The sequence below is a fragment of the Galleria mellonella genome, unplaced genomic scaffold (genome assembly GCF_026898425.1).
Source record: "Galleria mellonella isolate WM207_F2 unplaced genomic scaffold, CSIRO_AGI_GalMel_v1 utg55, whole genome shotgun sequence".
NCBI lineage: Eukaryota > Metazoa > Arthropoda > Insecta > Lepidoptera > Pyralidae > Galleria > Galleria mellonella.
In genome coordinates this window covers 259725-276362 of record NW_026442115.1, presented here as the reverse complement: position 1 = coordinate 276362, position 16638 = coordinate 259725, and the positions used below count along the sequence as shown (strand labels likewise).

General features: G+C 30.0%; 1 protein-coding gene across 5 annotated transcripts in view; it reads right to left on the bottom strand.

Moving 5' to 3' along the window:
- LOC113521401 (collagen alpha-1(XVIII) chain-like) overlaps positions 1-12005 on the bottom strand; it is a 225684-nt gene extending 213679 nt beyond the window's left edge. For all 5 annotated transcript variants that reach the window (XM_052898920.1, XM_052898924.1, XM_052898922.1 and 2 more), the window contains exon 1: positions 11700-12005. In XM_052898920.1, the coding sequence (XP_052754880.1) occupies positions 11700-11752 (53 nt within the window). In that variant the 5' untranslated portion in view covers positions 11753-12005. The remainder of the gene's footprint in view (positions 1-11699) is intronic.
- Between the last annotated feature and the right edge of the window lie 4633 nt (positions 12006-16638).

Here is a 16638-nt window from a genome sequence, read left to right as displayed (position 1 = left end):
TTTTCAGTTGCCTGTGTACTGCAATAGTAAACAGAAAACAAATCTTTTTGTATGTATTTGGTCATTGTATTTTTAGCCAATAAATAATAAAAGCAGTGACAAATTGGTTTCAGCATTTAAAAATTCACGTAAAACTGTAAAAAGATACTGCTGTCTTGTTTAAGTCTACTATTTTTGTAGTTAATTCTTAATTCAAAATTCACTTCAGAATTAAAAATTCCAAATTTAAATTCCTATCTCCAACTATTTAGCTTAGCTATTGATTAACCAATAAGTCTGTCAAAACAAGTCTTTTTATATATAAACTATTAATTTTTTTCCGCCAGTTTGTTTACGTGACTAAAATAAAAAGTAATCTGTATCCTTCTTTATAGCAATTGTTACGTGTCACGACGATTAGTAAAGCCGGTGTGGCGCCAAGCGATAACAGGCAGACAAGCTTTATTGATACTTGATTTTTATGTTCACTTTTTTATGCTTGTAATATTTGTAAACATGTCGGCTTACCGCATGGAAACAATCAACAATTACCACTTCAGAATATGCTACAGCCATGGTATCATTAATGCGTTGCTCCCGTAGGGTTCTGTTCTTTTGTTCGAGATCTTTTGAGGGTTTGTTCTATTGTTTATCTTTTGTTACGTTACAGTGGCTTTCTTCCCCTTCAGTATTAAACAACAACGCATATATAGCTATATCGTAACGAAGACGGCATTTACTCAGGTGAGTTATAGTAAAGTTATCTTATTCTTACAGGCTACTATGTATTTAATCTTATTCAATACATATACATATGATGTATTAAAGTAACAAAAAAAAAGCTAAAATGGCAATAAATACATTCACTATTCGATCGCTTTCCAGTTTTTCATTTAGCAAACGATTGAACTAATTTGGCCACTTTTTTCCAAATATTAAAATACGAAGAAGGTTTTCACGAAAAAAAAATTGGAAAAATATCTCTAAAAACGTAAAATCTTGAATTTTCTTTTATTTATACACTCTGCATCTCGTAGATGGCGGTAGTAGACAACAAAATGTTTGGCGAATCAGCGAGTTTATAATATTAATGGTAAGTAATGTTTGTTATAACCTAATATCTATATTACAAGTTAATTAACAAAAAAATACATAAATAAATAAATCACATAAAAAAACAAAGACTTATCAAAGAAAGAGTTTGTTTCAATAGAACTTAACGAAAACGTAACCTATTTTTGTTTAAATTATCTCAGAAACACTTTTTAAACGAAATTAGTAACAAATTGAAACATTCAATGAGTTATTCGATTTTTTATTTATACTACTATTGAATATTCTGTTAAAATAGACTAAAAATCGTGTGGTTCCGTCATATATTGTCAGTCTGTGTTTTCCCGTGGTGTCATAAGAGGCGACTAAGAGAACTTGATCATAGGATGGGCAGTAGTATCTCTTTTTAAAGCCAAACTGTGGTTACCAATCCGCTTGCCAAGCGTGGTAACTACTGGCAAAAATCCTTAATGGTTAACTACCATAAGGAATGGTCGCGTTCCTTGTGGCAGTCTATAGAGGATTTGTATGATCAGCAGTGGACAAATAATGGCTAATATGATGATGAATGAATGAATGAATACACTTTATTTGCACTACACAATATGGGGAATAAGCAAGAAAATTAATCAATGTAACAATACATTTGGATATGTACAGTAAGGCAGTCTAATTGTTAAAAGCAATCTTTTCCAGACAACCCTAGGGTAATGAACCAATTGTTGTACAAGTTGATGATGATGAGACTATAGTTAAATGAATGAGTGTTGTGTAAAATGTTATTCTTAGAGGAAATATTAGAACAGTCTGTACATCCAACAATGGACACGTACCTATTCATATCACGAACGGAATCTAAACACGCCGTAGTTGTCTGGCACTTTGTCTCAGGAACCGAGAATTAGGTTTTGGTACGTGTCCAATTAGTTTCGGTTCGTAAAATTAATAACCGATGTATTGGTGACATGTCACATAAAACCGTAATAGCGTCGGTTAAACATCGTTTTACTGCTTGCAATAAAATAACTCGTGCGAAGCTGTAAAACAGTTCTATATTTTAGTGTAAAAAGTATTTACTTGGTATTAAACTAGCTGCCTGTTTCGGTTTCGCATGGGTGCACCAATAAAGATAAAGAGATTAAATCTTCCTTTGACAGTATGATTGTCACTTTTTTATATAAATATTTTATAATAATATATATAACGTTTCACTTCTCTAGACTAATTCTCAAACGTTTTCGTTCATACAAACTTTGTCTTCACAATTATAACACAACAAGAAAAAAAATTGCCAAAACGTGCAACCATTACGAAGTGATGCGCTTACATAAATTCGACAATTGATTTTTATTTATATTGTCCATATTATTTTTATTTCATTTTCCTAAAATTATAACTAACAGTAATTGAAAGATATTTTACTTTTTTCCTATGATTTTCAAATATAACCTTTTTCGGTATTTATTATAAGAAGTTTCAACATTGAGTAATTTTTATCTTGAGTTCATAGATCAGTTGAGATATTTTATCTCTTATTAGATAATAAAAATCAATTAAATACTGACAAACATGTTGTAGATTACAATATATACACATCAATCCATATACGAGTATAACCATGATTTTTTAAAATACAGTAACTAAAAAAGCAGCAAGTTAATTGCTACAAGACAGAAACCCATTAAGTGTAAAAAAATGTTTGACAAGCGTAAAATATAGGAACGCACTCATATCATTCCGAAGGGCTTTACAAATGTAAAAATAGAACTTTTTTAAATGTATTATAGTGGCAGTGACATTTATTTTATTTAAAGTTCCTACCAAAGATTTCGGAAGTTCCTACAATAGTCGTAATGATTATAAAGGCTTAAGTTTCTTTTCTAATTGCGATTGTCAATCCTTGTCAAGGGTGGGAATTAATAGTAAAATATAGAAAATATAGAAATCTTTACTCAATATAAAATTTGTTCACTTAAGACTCATAATTTATATGTTGTATTTAACATATGTATATATGTATGTACGTGTGTATATATGTGTATATGTATGTGTATGTGTGTGTGTATGTGTATAAATATATGTATATATATTCTTATTTATGCAGGTTTATATTCATATGTATGTAATAATATTGTATCTTTCAAATATATATATATATATATATATATATATATATATATATATATATATATATATATATATATATATATTTTTTATATTAGATTTATTATTTATGTAAATATTTATTTTAATTTCTGTTTAGCACTACTATTGCCCACTCACTACTTCCTATGACTCTGTGTTAGGTTGACTGAAAGAGATCTCTTTTAGAGATAAGTTCGCCTTTGCTAACGTTGTTCTTATCTTATTGTTGTTACTGTATGTTTTAGTGCTTTAGTGCAATATATATATATATATATATATATATATATATATATATATATATATATATATATATATATATATATATATATATATATATATATATAATATCGAGTTTGATAAAGCAATATAAACATCCTTTTGTTTTTACAATATTTTTCAAGTAAAATAACGTACCTGCATTTTATTTATGAAAAGATATTTACCATCCGTTATCCCATTATTCTATTCCATAATAGATCCCGTCTCTACATAATTCAAAGCTGTACAAAGTGAAATAAATGGGGTAAAAGGTTAAGCCATAAATAAAAGTATTGGCAGACGCTGCCATATTTATGGTAACTATGTAGGTAAATGTATTTATGAACAGTTTAACGTCCTATATCATACCACACAACTGATTTGAGAGATAAATAAATCACATAAAGTGACTATACAGAAATTAATTTCTTTTTAATATGGAATGACAAATAAACTTATTATACATGTAATGGAAAATGATAATCATCACTTATGGATATGAACAGAACTTAGAACATCAAAAAATACACTGTGAATCCTATGGTATTACATCTTTAACAATAATTTTAAATACTATTTTAATTTCATTTCATTCAATTTCAATTGCCTTGCTATTCTCGAGAACAAAGGTATTATGAAAGAAAACAAGCTGAAACGGTAATGGACTGGTCACATATCTCGAAGAACTAACAACCAATGAGAAAGAAAGGTTTTGAATAGCAACCTCGTACTGGCAAACACAGTGTAGGATGACCTCAAATGTAATCATATAATATTACAGTTATGTGCCACCCTTCAAAAGTACTTCTGTAACAAAGTACATAAGTAGATGAATTTTGTACAAACTTATCAGTAAATTGTAAAAATCATCATCATCGTCTCGGACATTATTTGTCCACTACCAAACATAGTTATCCCCATAGACTGCTACAAGGAATGGTCCTGAGTCACCTGCACTGCATATAAAATAGGAGTTTCGATCAGCTTCCAATAAATGTTATCGCAGTAAATAAGTTTCTTATACGAGTATCATAAGCTTTATACTATGTGATCATTTTCAATTAGCTTTAAAGAGCAGGAGGTTTATAATTTTACTATATTTTGAAATGAATTTATTGATTATGTTTATTTTATTTCTAGAATAATAATAAACACTAGGCGTCATGTCGTATAGGGAGATAAAGGATATGGCCTGGGATAGAGCCGGCTGGAGGAAGATGCATGAATTAGTTGCACCGACGAGAGGAAACTCTTAAATGAAAAAAAAAAGAACAATAATATATGAAAGGACTTTTGTTAATTAACTTTGGCCTATACGGTTTACCTAATTGTCATTAAATTTGGTATATGTATAGATATAGTGAAAGGTATTGTACACTGATATATACCTAATTTAATACACTATTATAATAAAATTGTAACTACACGATATCTGTACATAAGAGATATTTAAGAAAATCTGATATTAATAGTAGAGGATAAAGATATATGGAATAGACATAAATAGTAAAGATTATCAACATCATTACAATTAATAGGAAATTAGAGAAGACCGCAAATCTAATCCGAACCATTAGCCAACAACATGATTATCCTATTAATTGATAAGAGGCGAATAGATAAGAAGTAACCTGCTATTAGTGTAATGGCAACGTTTGTTTTGAAAAATCAAAAAAGTACACTTAATATAAAAGTATTCTAATTTATTTTATTTTTATCAAGTTTAAGAAATATATGACGATATTATAATTATAAAAATATTTGGATTTTATTTGTTTATTTATTTTAAAGGGGAATCAACCAATCTTGGTAACTTTCAGAATCATTATGTGGCAACAGTCAATAAATAAATGCTTTGACACGCTGACGTAGCATTATAGAAAGATAAACAGATAAAATAGATTAGGGTATAACAATCATAATAGCATCTCGATAGACAAGTATAAAAAGATTTTTTTGATACAACTTAGAATGGCAAATAAGCTGACGGCCCACCTGACGGAAAGTGGTAACCGTCGCCTATAGACATTTATAGGCAGCTTCGCCCATGACAAATTAAAAAAATAGTAATTTTAAATTCAAATATAGCGCTTTTTACATTTATTTTATTTTTAGGTCTTGATAATTTAAATTATAATAATAAAGTCTAAATGTTGTTCGATTTTTTTTTACAAAAATACGTACAAGTAATATACTATTATTTTTAAATTTTACCAAAATTCTCATCTCCCCTCTTAAGGAGAGGAGATGGCAACTAACCCCCGGCAGAAGCACAGTCGGCCGGGGTTCAGGGTTAGAGAAACCGGCGTACAATGCGGGCAGAATCTAAGAGCACCGCTTTCTGCATCTTTCCCGGGAGTGAGCCGCCTAATCCCAACCGTCTGAGATGTTGTTCCAGACTGGTTGGGATAAGACCGTTCACCGACATAACGATTGGGATGATTTCGGTAGATGTCACCCTCCACATTTCGGTCACCTCGTGAGCCAGGTCGAGATATATTCTCTTCTTCTCGGTTTCGGCTTTCACGAGGTTCTCGTCATGCGGTAATATACTATTATTTTTTATTATTCAGATCTTGACTTTGACCTTAATGATATGATATCAGCTAAATGGAAAGAATTTTCAAATGAAATAAAAATTTTAATCGCTAAATAAAATGAATTAAAGGTTAAAAAGGCACCAAAGTAATTAAAAAACGACATTCTCTGTTATATCTGAAATATTAAAATTAAAATGAAAAATGAAAAGATATATTTTTATTGTTTTAATTTTTCATACAATGGGTGAGTGTAGGTGTTTAATTATTTTGGTGTCTTTTTTTACGAGTATAATACAAGACAATGGCCGTCGTGGGAATGTTAACAGGTGATAAGCACTACTACAAGTTCTCACTTAATAATCGCTTATAGGTTTAATGACCTTTAGAAGGTGGTCTGTCGATTCGCATATAAACACTATAAGATAAAATCACGATTGACTAAATCTGGAAACAAAATGTTCGTATATTAACTAGGATTTATGCGTGAATAAATAATATAATTGGTTCTGTTCAAATATATTGTTTTTAGAATTATTTGCTTTTCCATAACGAAGGCGAGGCACATGTTGTTAGTGTCGATTATTGGGACTTCGTGGAATTTCTAATTAATATCCGAATATAATTCGATTCGACTAGACATGGCTGGTGAGTTATAATTTTGTGTGTTAATATAAAATTTATACACTTTTATTAGTGAAACTAGTCGGATACAACTATACTTGTAAGGTATTATATAAACTGTCAACTCACAAATATGATAAAATGAGAATAAGTAAATCAGGAATAATAACAAATAATAGATAAAATGGAATAGATAAATTAAATATCTGTTATACACAAACATATCAGCCGTTAAGCTCACGGCCAAACGTAGGCCTCCCCTATAAAGGGGGGTTTCCAGTAGTTACCACGCTTGGCAGGCGAATTGGCAACCGCAGTTAGGATTTGGTGATGTCTTAAGAGGTACGTTGCTGCACAACTTTGACCATTAAATTCCTTTAATCGCCTCTTATAATACGCATGGTAAAGGAAGGGATGTCCCGTTCTATACTGAGACCATATGGCTAGATATATAATTATGCCGGCAACAAACATCTCTATGGTGTTCTCTAGTAGTTAACCATGGGACAACCATGGTTGACTGATAGAGAATGCCATTACATGTTATAACCGCCATGTTTTATTATGTACATGAAAGTTAAATAAATATTTAATAAATATAGTGGTGACTGTGTTAGTCTGTCAATTGCGCACTTTCAGCCTGAACACTAAGCTAAGTAAGTCTAAATATTCGAGAATTTTATTAGTATTAAAGTAACTTATACAGATATAATTATAGAATAGACTCCGCACGACTTTGTTCGCGTTGTCATATTTAAGTAGTAAGGTAATTTCCTCTTATCTATATCAGATATTTCCCAGACATTCTTATCTTCTACATAAGAGATTTTTAAAAAGTAATAATATACAAAATAATGTGTTCTCACCACAATTGGTTTATTATTGTTATTAATTGAATATGCCGATATTTCAGTCTTGTAGTGAGAGTCGCAATCAAATAAATAAGTATATAATCATGATAAAAATACATTAATTAAAATTTAATATAATATTAAATAAAAGATTTTTTTTTCTTTTTTTTACATTTTAAATCACATTACAAAGCTGATTAAGAAAAATCTTATGCGGTTTATTTAACGTTTCGAGAAGATAATATAATAGTTTACCGTATAACTCAAACAATGATTCACACATTATTGTTTTACGACGTAAATAGGTAGCAGAGTCATTGCACAAAATTCTAGTGATCCGTGAACTTTATTTACATATTATTTTAAACTATCACAAGGTACGTAAATCAGTAAAACAAATACCATTCAAACAGAAAGAGCAGTCAATAAATGTCAATTTATATTTGTAGACAGATACTTAAACATGATATAGGTATTGAAAAATTAATAAACAACGTCTAACAAACTATAGAGACAAGGTACAATAGAATGTATCACTAGTACCTTTTTAAATCATCATCAATCATACATCACACATTATTATACTCTGCAAACATCATACAATATGATTTTAGAGTTCCGTATCTTAAAAAATAAAAAATATATGTTTGTATGTTGTACTATTTTTTGGATACCATCCTCCACGTACGTCGTATAAATTTATAATTTAATAATAATAGAGATATTAATATAATTAAATATTTTCTTTAATTCTACTCCTTATAGGATACCTATATATATATATATATACGTAAATTATTTATATAATATATTTCAATTAGAAATTTTTTATTGAACTTGCATCGGTACGGAACTCTCAGTATAAGAGGCTGACTCGCATTATGACAATTTTTTAATTAACATTTAGAATCGACTTTATACAGTTAATAGTCTCAATTGATAAAATTTGATAACTAAAAAAACTCACTTCATACTCGATTGTAACTCGGAAGGCATTGACTGAGACGTAGTTGCATCAAAATTCTTGTAATGCATCAGACAGTCCGGCGATGTGCGTATGTATATAAGGTGTGTATGCATGTACGACAATTTCTTGAACTCATTATGACTGCATTCAGCTTTTGCATACAATATTTGTGAAGTACTGTCGAATTGCATATGCAATTTATGTGTACCTATTTTTATTTTACTTTAATTATTAACATACATTAATTTATTAATAATAATAATACTAAAATATATACAAAGCAATTAATTACAATTTAAAAAAAAAAAACTTTGGATTTTTTATACAACTTTGAACGGCAAACAAAGTTACGACCCACATGATGGAATGTGGTCATCTATAGACATGAACAGTATCACGTGTACAACAAAGTATACTGTGTTGCCCATGATACCCCGCATACGTTTTTCTTCCTGAGGACTAAATTAAACTTTTGCTAAAAAAAAGAAATATCAATAGATAATAATAACTGGAGAAAAAAAAAATACAAAACCTGCGCGTTTTAAAATCAGTCGAAAAACTGTATTGTTTATTTAGCTCTTGATGCCTATAATTATGATAAAATGGATATAATGACGTTACTATGTATTAGTATCACATCCTTAAGTGATTAATCTAATAGAAAGGTCAATGTCTCACACCTACGTAATTTTTAAATTTTGCCGGTTTCATTAAAAGTTGACGGAAAACATGTTAAACTAGCAATAAAGAAGATATAAAACTGTTAGATATTTCTTTTAACAAAAGTTTGCAAATAAAAATACCTGTAGCTGATTTTTTATCAACCGACTTCAAAAAGAAGGAGATTCTTAATTCGGTTGTATTTTTTATGTTTATTACCTCATAACTCCATCAGTTGTAAACTGACTTGGGTTTTTTTTTATTTAAGAGAGGATATATTTACAGATTGGTTTCGTATGAATTTTATCAAAATTGGTTAAGAAGTTTAGTTTCAAAATCAAAATAACTGGTCTTGCCATAATCGAAGTCTATTTTTATTGTAAAACATATTCCTAAATAATTTAAAAATAAAAAAAAATGCTGTATAGGTAATTATTATCAGCTTTATTTATCAATCGACTTCGAAAATATAGACATATATTAATTTGACCACGTTTTCTGTGTTATACGTGTAGAACGCCTATTCGAGACATATTAAGATTTACTTTAAGAGAATATATAATTTATGTAATAAACATTATAAATAATATAATTATTACATATAAATGACATCGCGTCATTATTTTTACCATTTATTTGAAATTTGCATTTACTGAATCAGATAAAAAAGTAGCATATAAAAAGATGCATTCGCTTAAGTTTCATTAAAAACAATTGTACTACTGTTGGACATCAACAGACTTTTATTGTCGAGTCAATTATTTATTTGTTTACATTTTTATTAAGTTCTATTGACACAGATCATTATATATACTTTTCCATTTATTCAGAGGGCAATGGATTGTTAGTGTGTGGACTACTAGTACCATTTTAACAATACCCTGTCAAGTTAGGCTCCGCGCGGTTTCCCCTGAAAACCATTGTGTTGAAATCCAGGTGTATTCAGGTGTCTTCAGGGTCAGCAACGCACGCGTAATGCCTCTGGTATTGCAGGTGTTCATAGGCTACGGTAACCACTTACCATCAGGTGGGCCATATGCTTGTTTGCCACCTCAGTGGTATAAAAGTATTCATCACGATGTGTTAATAGTTTAAATTAGATTACCTATCATCCCTCACTGGTGCTCCACCAGTATATACTGATAGCGCCGGCAAGGTTACCATTCCATTATCATCAATTAAAAAGGACCCCCATATTCATAAAAACTAAAACCTACTATAAACTTATTTTAGCTGTTGAACTATTTTGTCACTTTCTTTCAAATTGGGAATGTAGCATAAAAGAAAGAGACAAAACAGTTCAATAGCTAAAATAGGATTATGAGACGCTTGACGTTTTTATGAATAAGAGCTATATTTGAGATGCTGAAAGAGAAACATAGGCAAAGCTATATTATTATAGCAAAGCTATATATATATATATAGTGTAATCGCCAAATTTCAAAATGTGAAGAAAAAACAGAAAGAAAAATTTCATTTTCACCTTTATAATTTTAATTAGAAATTTAAATCGCGACTAATACAACATTAAACAAATTTGATATATAACAGTGAACTATAATGTCACAGGACAATGTTCTAAATACCTTGATAACATTAAATTCTACGGGGACATTAAATCCACGCATACATTATAAGTCCGGAACTACAAAGCCGCTCAACTAAGCGCTTATAGTTCGTTTGTTGACATAGTAACGAGCATGCGCACTAGGCACCTAATACATAGGGTACTGTCACCCACAAACATCTTTGACCATAATTAAATTTGAATGAGTGAAAACATCAAAAAGAACCATCATTTTATCCATAAAATAAAGGCAGTATTACGTTTATAATATTCAAAATGTAATATAATTATCCTTTCAGTTAAATAACTTTCTAAAATAATTTTATATGATAAGTAGCACGTGGCGCCATCTATGTAGAGTTTGTTAGTTCTCTTATTTTTTATTTCGTTTTTTATTGTGGCAAAAGAAAAGCTATAGTATGCAAAGCACTAAAATCCATTAATTATACAAGAAATACTTAATAAATATTTTTTAATAAAAAAACATTTTATATGAAAGTTTGTGACAGTACACGACTGTACTTTATACATAAATAATGAATTGCGGAATACACTCAAACAAAGGTACATAATATAGCCTTATATAGGCCATGTATGTTTATATTGTATGTACATTATGCTAAGAGATATGTCATAATAATATCTCGAGCTATTATTTATGTAAAAGTCAATTACCTATGTTCATGTCATACATTCTGATAATGTAAAGTAGGTATATATTAAATCGTTTTATACTTCACACAATAAAATAAGATATAATAATAAAAATATTATTTCACTAAAAATATGATTAATAATTAATATATATATATCATCAGAATTTACTCAGCATTTAGAAAATTAAATAGAGAAAAATTAAGAAAGTCAAATAAAATTATATTGTCAAACAAATTTACGTAAACATTATATCATACCTGTTGAGATCAAATAGGTACATTACCTTTATTTGGTTTAAAACAAATAGAAATAAATATTTTACTTACAAACTTAGAAAACTTTGAAGGGAGCGAATTAAATGAATTCGAGATACTCAATCAAAAAACTCATTAACAACTCACCGAAAATACTCCATAGCCGGCGGAAATTGCGCCAAGTATGATTTTATAATCATCCTGGTGTCACCTCTTTGATGTTACAGCATCACTTCAAAATAAGCCAGGCGTATCGTTATCAAAAACACTTTCGATAGGGCTCGCCACTGTCACTTGTACACAACGGACGGGCAATATCGTTTCGACTGTCAAAATCACGTGGTAATGCGCGTAAATCACTCAACGGCACGAGCCGAATACGTTTTCTCGCTATGCGAAGCTCAGAGCGCATGACATTGACGAAACATTATATTCATGTAGCGGACTAACCTCCCACACAGTTCGTGAAGAACTAAGCGCAAGTTATCGAGGTGCACGTGGTCTGTAGCTTACGCGACGGCCGCCCTTCCAAAGCGGCGTTCATACACTACGAAAAGCGACTTTCGCCCTCACATCACACGATAACATTTCGTCCAAATTCAAAAACGGTCGAGATGAGTTCAGAATATGGGACGTACACAGTGTATTTCCGTACTGACACCGACAGTCTGCGTATAATTATGATGCGTGCGTTCAAATAAATGTGAAAAGTGCATCCTAGTTTTTGTCCGATAACACACTCACATACTCGATACACACTCGTGTCCGATTCATTTCTAATTTAAATTCTCCGTTTAATCTCGGGAGATATATCGCTACGACCATCCTGGGAGAAATTTGATACGGAATTTATTCCCTTGGACGCGAGAATAAAAAAGAAACTCTATTGTTGTCGGGCTGATATTGAAAAAGTTTCCTCTCGGTATAACGATCGTTTCCTTTTTGCCTTGTTTTTTAAAGGATAATTTCCAACTTTAGTGGGCAGTCCGTTTAATATCGCTTCTTTGTTGAGTACATGACTCGCTTATTTTAAACGATATAACGATTTCTCATTAAAATTCTTTCGTTTTCGTTATTAAGTAATCCTAATGTCAGTCCACCGTAAATATTGACGCAACTTTTTGCAAGTACATATAAGTATAGATAGAAAATACAGTTTACACTAATACATGGTGACCACAAGGACAAATAATTAGAATGATAATTTAATAGCAATTACGAGTAGGCATAAAACAATGGCGTGATATTTTGAAAACTCTAAATAAAGAACTAAATAAGTAAACGTATATATTCACTGAGTGGTTTTATTAGTATAAGCACCTAACGAAACCTAACACAATAACTTATAAGATATAAGTTATTTTTTCAATTAATTGACTAATACTAACAAAAAGAAAAAAAATTAAATAAAAAAAAAAATATTTATCAAATGCAAAATATCAAGTTTTACAAAAGCGAAAACATAGAATTTGTTTTTAAATAAAGAAAGAAGAAAGAATGAAAATTTCATGTAATATTATCGAAATAAAAGTCCAGATCACATTTTGCCTTTTACTGTCGCGATTTAATAATGCATATTTTATTGTAGTTTAGTCTACAAACTGAAGCTAGTCATTTATTTAAAATTTTGTCGTGTAAAAGAATGATTTTTTAAACTTTCCTGGCTGCAGTATTATATAATTATAATCCAAAATCATTAATTTGCATTATAATATATTTCATAAACACCTGATAGGTGCAGTATAAATAAAATCATTACTAACATTATAAATATGTTAATATTATAAAATTCTTATGGACTGCTAAACTTTAATTAGCGTTACAACAAGATGGAACTGCTGATGGTTACTCCATCAGTAGTTCCCTTGTTATGCCGGAGGATGCATCGAGTAGCCATTCTGTTATCGCGTTGCACTTTTAACTTATTTGAACGACGTTCCATTTGCGGTTTAGTTAGTTGTTTAACTAGATGCTTCATAAATTCAAATCTGCTTTTAATAATTTGATCTTAAGACTGGATAGACAATTTCAAGACAACAATTTGAGGTAGGAATATCAAGCTGCATCATTAATGCATTTATTGTTTAGTATATTTTCGCTGTCAGATTGATCTTGTTCGAACTACCGCTGGATGTTTTTCTCATTTAAAGCCGTAAGCAACTAAACCTAATAAAGGTCCCTGGCTACAGTTTTTTTACTTACCAGACATAAACGCGTTTATGTACTACTACGACAAGCGGTTACACAGCACCGAGGGATGTGAGGTAAAGGTGCAAAAACGAAAACGTTTATGCAAAACCCGTACGTAAAAATATTCACGTCTAAAAATTCATCGGGGTCTGTAAGATGTGTGCTAAGGTTAACCACCTAGGTTAAGGGTTAACATCAGATGAAAATGTAATCAAACTCAGATGTCGTTGTTGACTTAATAACTTTTATTAATAATTATGTATCTAACACAAAGCATGCTCTGGTTGCCTATAAATGTAAGAAGAGTTAGATCTAATCTACCAGTGTATTGTATTGAAATGCTTCGCTGTATCTTATCTTAATGATCCTATAAATAAATAAATTATATTTGACAATTAAACGTAAAAACGCACTTGCATTTCACAATGAAAAAATAATTAAATAAAGGATAAAATTAATGTTAAATTTTTTTATGAAATATTTTCAAATGTCTGTTTAGTTTAATAGTGTGTATTTAAAGGGAAATAAAAGCTTGTAAAAATGATTATTCTATACAGCCCATCTCAGTGTATCTACATACGGGTTAGTAAGCTGTAGGGCCAATGTTAACAATACCTTTGTAACGGTTGTCAGTACACAAGATACTTGATAATGTTTGAATTTTCAATCAAAACCTTTTTAGTTCCGTGTTTAGCGTACTTTGTATAGTGGAATTTGCGGTACTTGTTTGTTAAAAAATGCTACTTTCACATCTTGTTTGAAGACAAAGCCTTAAACTTACTGTAGGTTAACAAAGAATAACTAAATTTTGGTAACAAAGAAACATGTTCGCTTTCAATTTTAGATAATTTCTAGTTTATCTTGCTTAATAACTTTCTAAACATAAAAGCATCCTCTTGTAACTCTATTTTCTAAATAGGGGATTAATTTACCGGAACAATAAACTACAACTTCAAATATAAATTGTTCTTTACCTTTGACCTTTATTACGACAATTTAACACAATTACGAGATTTAGTAATAGGTATACTATGCTCATATTTCTAAATATTTTTACCAGAGGGAAACTTTATACAAAAGTCGTTTGCTTGAACACCTTTGTCCTATTCGTGTTTCTACTGTGAAGCAGTTCTGTTTGCATGGCTGTGTTTTGGTTCGAAGTGTTGGATATAGTAGTGAATTTACAGGGTACAGAGGAATAACACCTGAGTCCTTAGGAATGGCGACGTATGAGGGGTGTTATGGGCGAAACAGTATACTCTGTTATGTCCATGGTACTGCTCATATCAGCTATTTTGCTATTCTAAGTTGCATAAAAAAATATGAAGATTTGTTAAGATATTTAAGTGCAATTTTTAATAGAATTAAAATATAACTCCACTAATGATAGAAACTAAAAAGCTGCAAAACTACAATCAATCGCAGCATTCTTGTACAGACCAATCTCTACTGGAATCGTTCGTTCACGAGTTTGACAGATGAGCCAAACATTGTTGTGTTTAACAATATTATAGGGTGCTGAATGACCCAACTCCACGCCTCCCCCTATCTGAAGGACGTTAAAGTGAGCATTTCTTGTTTAAAGATCCGCAATTATATCAATAATGTCGATACCAAATTGAATGTTACAATCAGTATATCCACTCATTATAAAATTAAATGATATTTATTTAATGAATTTGATAAACTTATGTCGTTTTTAAAAAGTTAGTAAATAAATTAGTAAAATGACCAAAGCTTTAAAAAATATTACTATTAAAAATACATTTTAAAAATAAACAATGTCAGCAACTTTGAACTCATAGAAATTCAGTTTGTGCTTTTTTCTGCCAAGTATTTTTATCATTAATATATTCGTCTATCCTGTAATAGGATTTTCCAGAAAAAAATCTTTTTTATAACAGCATTAAAACATCTTTCGGGTAGATCCAGAATAGGTTTTGCCAATTAGGCTTAAGGCGCTAGTAGCAGTGACCATATTTTTAAAGATATTTGATTAGTTGCAATAGTCGCATAAAAAAAATAAACTATGTTGCCTATAGTAGTGCATGATTTTTGGCATTACTGATTCAAGATTAAGTAATATGACTATATTACAGATCGAAATTAGCCTGTTAATCTATAAAAAAATTGGCGGGAATGTTTATACATTTGTTTAGTGACCATTTGCTGGATTTGTCCTTAGATAAATGTAGTAAATATGTTTAATACATTCTATTAATGAAGCCGTCAAGTGCATACATCAAGCGCTCTGAAAATTTGATCATGGCTAGAGTATTGTTTGTAAATATGTACTAGATTATGAAATTATCAACAACAGATATATTATGTATTCTGTTGTTGATGTATTTTGGCAATTTATTATAAAATCCTACACATTTTTCTAAGAATGAATTACCGATCTTTTTCAGTCGACGCAGTGCCAACAGAAATTTGTCCTTATGGCGTATGTTTTTATTATTATGATCACTTACTTCGGTAAAAGATATTAGGTTTTTCTTTATATAAATTATGTTTTTGTAATGTATTGAGAGGTAACAATATTTGACATATTAAAACATTCTTGTATAGATTCTCTTAAATCTATATTATAAATGGAACGTACGACTCTTTTTTCTAATACTGATATAGTGTGTATATCTGTGTTTTACCCCACAGTAAAATACCATAAGCCATAATGCTATGAAAATAGCTAAAATAAACAATATAAATAGATATACAGATATAATAGAAAAGTAGTGAGTTTTTACTACTTTTCTTTGTTTGTCACGATTTAACATATAGATAGATAAAAAAACCCGAACCATGCATTCATAAAAAAATTACAATTTAAAGGTGCTTGTAAACAAGTCTATTCGAATAAAGATGACTTTGAATTACAATGTAGATCGTAATC